Here is a 1,177-nt window from a genome sequence, read left to right on the forward strand (position 1 = left end):
CAGCACTAGGAGATACAAGAGGGTTTGAGCAAGGCACCATGATGTCCATTAGATTGTTTTAGTCTGAAAATTAATCTCTAAGAGTCCATCTCAAGAAGTCAGAAAAGCAAAAGTGTATTATACAAACAATGTAGAAATATAAAAATAATAAATATGAGAGTAGAAATTAATGACTAGAAGGCAAAACAAAAATCCAGCATATGTTTCTTCTTAAAAAATACTAATGACTCTTTGAGGAAGACGCGGTCGCAGGTTCAGCGGTGCCTCGGACGCCCCGCTTCTGCTCCTGACTCACCGCTGTTCGCTCTCACCGAGGAACAAGTCGGTCAGGAAGCCGCGCCGCAGCCATGGCTTTTAAAGACACCGGGAAGACACCCGTGGAACCGGAGGTGGCGATTCACCGAATTCGAATTACTCTCACCAGCCGCAACGTAAAATCACTGGAAAAGGTATGTGCTGATTTGATCAGAGGCGCAAAGGAAAAGAATCTCAAAGTGAAAGGACCAGTTCGGATGCCTACCAAGACTCTGAGAATCACTACAAGAAAAACTCCTTGTGGTGAAGGCTCTAAGACTTGGGATCGTTTCCAGATGAGGATCCACAAGCGGCTCATTGATTTGCACAGTCCTTCTGAGATTGTTAAGCAGATTACATCCATCAGTATTGAGCCAGGAGTTGAGGTTGAAGTCACCATTGCAGATGCTTAAATCAACCTTTTTAATAAATTGATAATCCGTTAAAAAAAAAAAATACTAATGAAATTAATCTGGTTAAATCATCTATCAAAAAATTAAAAGAAATACAAATTACCAATATCAGGAATTTTAGAAAAGGTGAATATCCCTACAGATCTTATGGGTAATAAAAACATTATATTTCTCATTTTATGTGAGAAAATAATGAAAGAAGTAACTATGCCAAAAACTTGAAAATATAGAGAAATAAATTCTTAGGTCAAAAATAAACTAACCTCAAGTGGAAACAGTATGAAATAGAAAATATGAAGTTTTCATAGCTACTGAAGTAATTGAATCTGTATTTGAAAACCTTTTCAAAGAAATTATAGGCCCAGATGATTTCACTGGTAAATTCTACAATATATGGAAGGAAGATACTATACTAATATGACAACTCTTTCAGAGAATAGGAAAATTTATTTTCCAAGCAAAATCTTGGT

At 36.7% G+C, this 1,177-nt stretch overlaps 1 protein-coding gene across 1 annotated transcript; it reads left to right on the forward strand.

The window, feature by feature from the left end:
• The first annotated feature begins 229 nt into the window (after nucleotides 1-229).
• On the forward strand, nucleotides 230-750 carry LOC123950874 (40S ribosomal protein S20). Its single transcript, XM_046019338.1, has one exon. The coding sequence runs from the start codon at nucleotides 348-350 to the stop codon at nucleotides 705-707; it is 360 nt and encodes a 119-aa protein (XP_045875294.1). The 5' UTR covers nucleotides 230-347; the 3' UTR covers nucleotides 708-750.
• Nucleotides 751-1,177: the final 427 nt, after the last annotated feature.

This window comes from Meles meles, chromosome 9 (genome assembly GCF_922984935.1).
Source record: "Meles meles chromosome 9, mMelMel3.1 paternal haplotype, whole genome shotgun sequence".
Taxonomy (NCBI): domain Eukaryota; kingdom Metazoa; phylum Chordata; class Mammalia; order Carnivora; family Mustelidae; genus Meles; species Meles meles.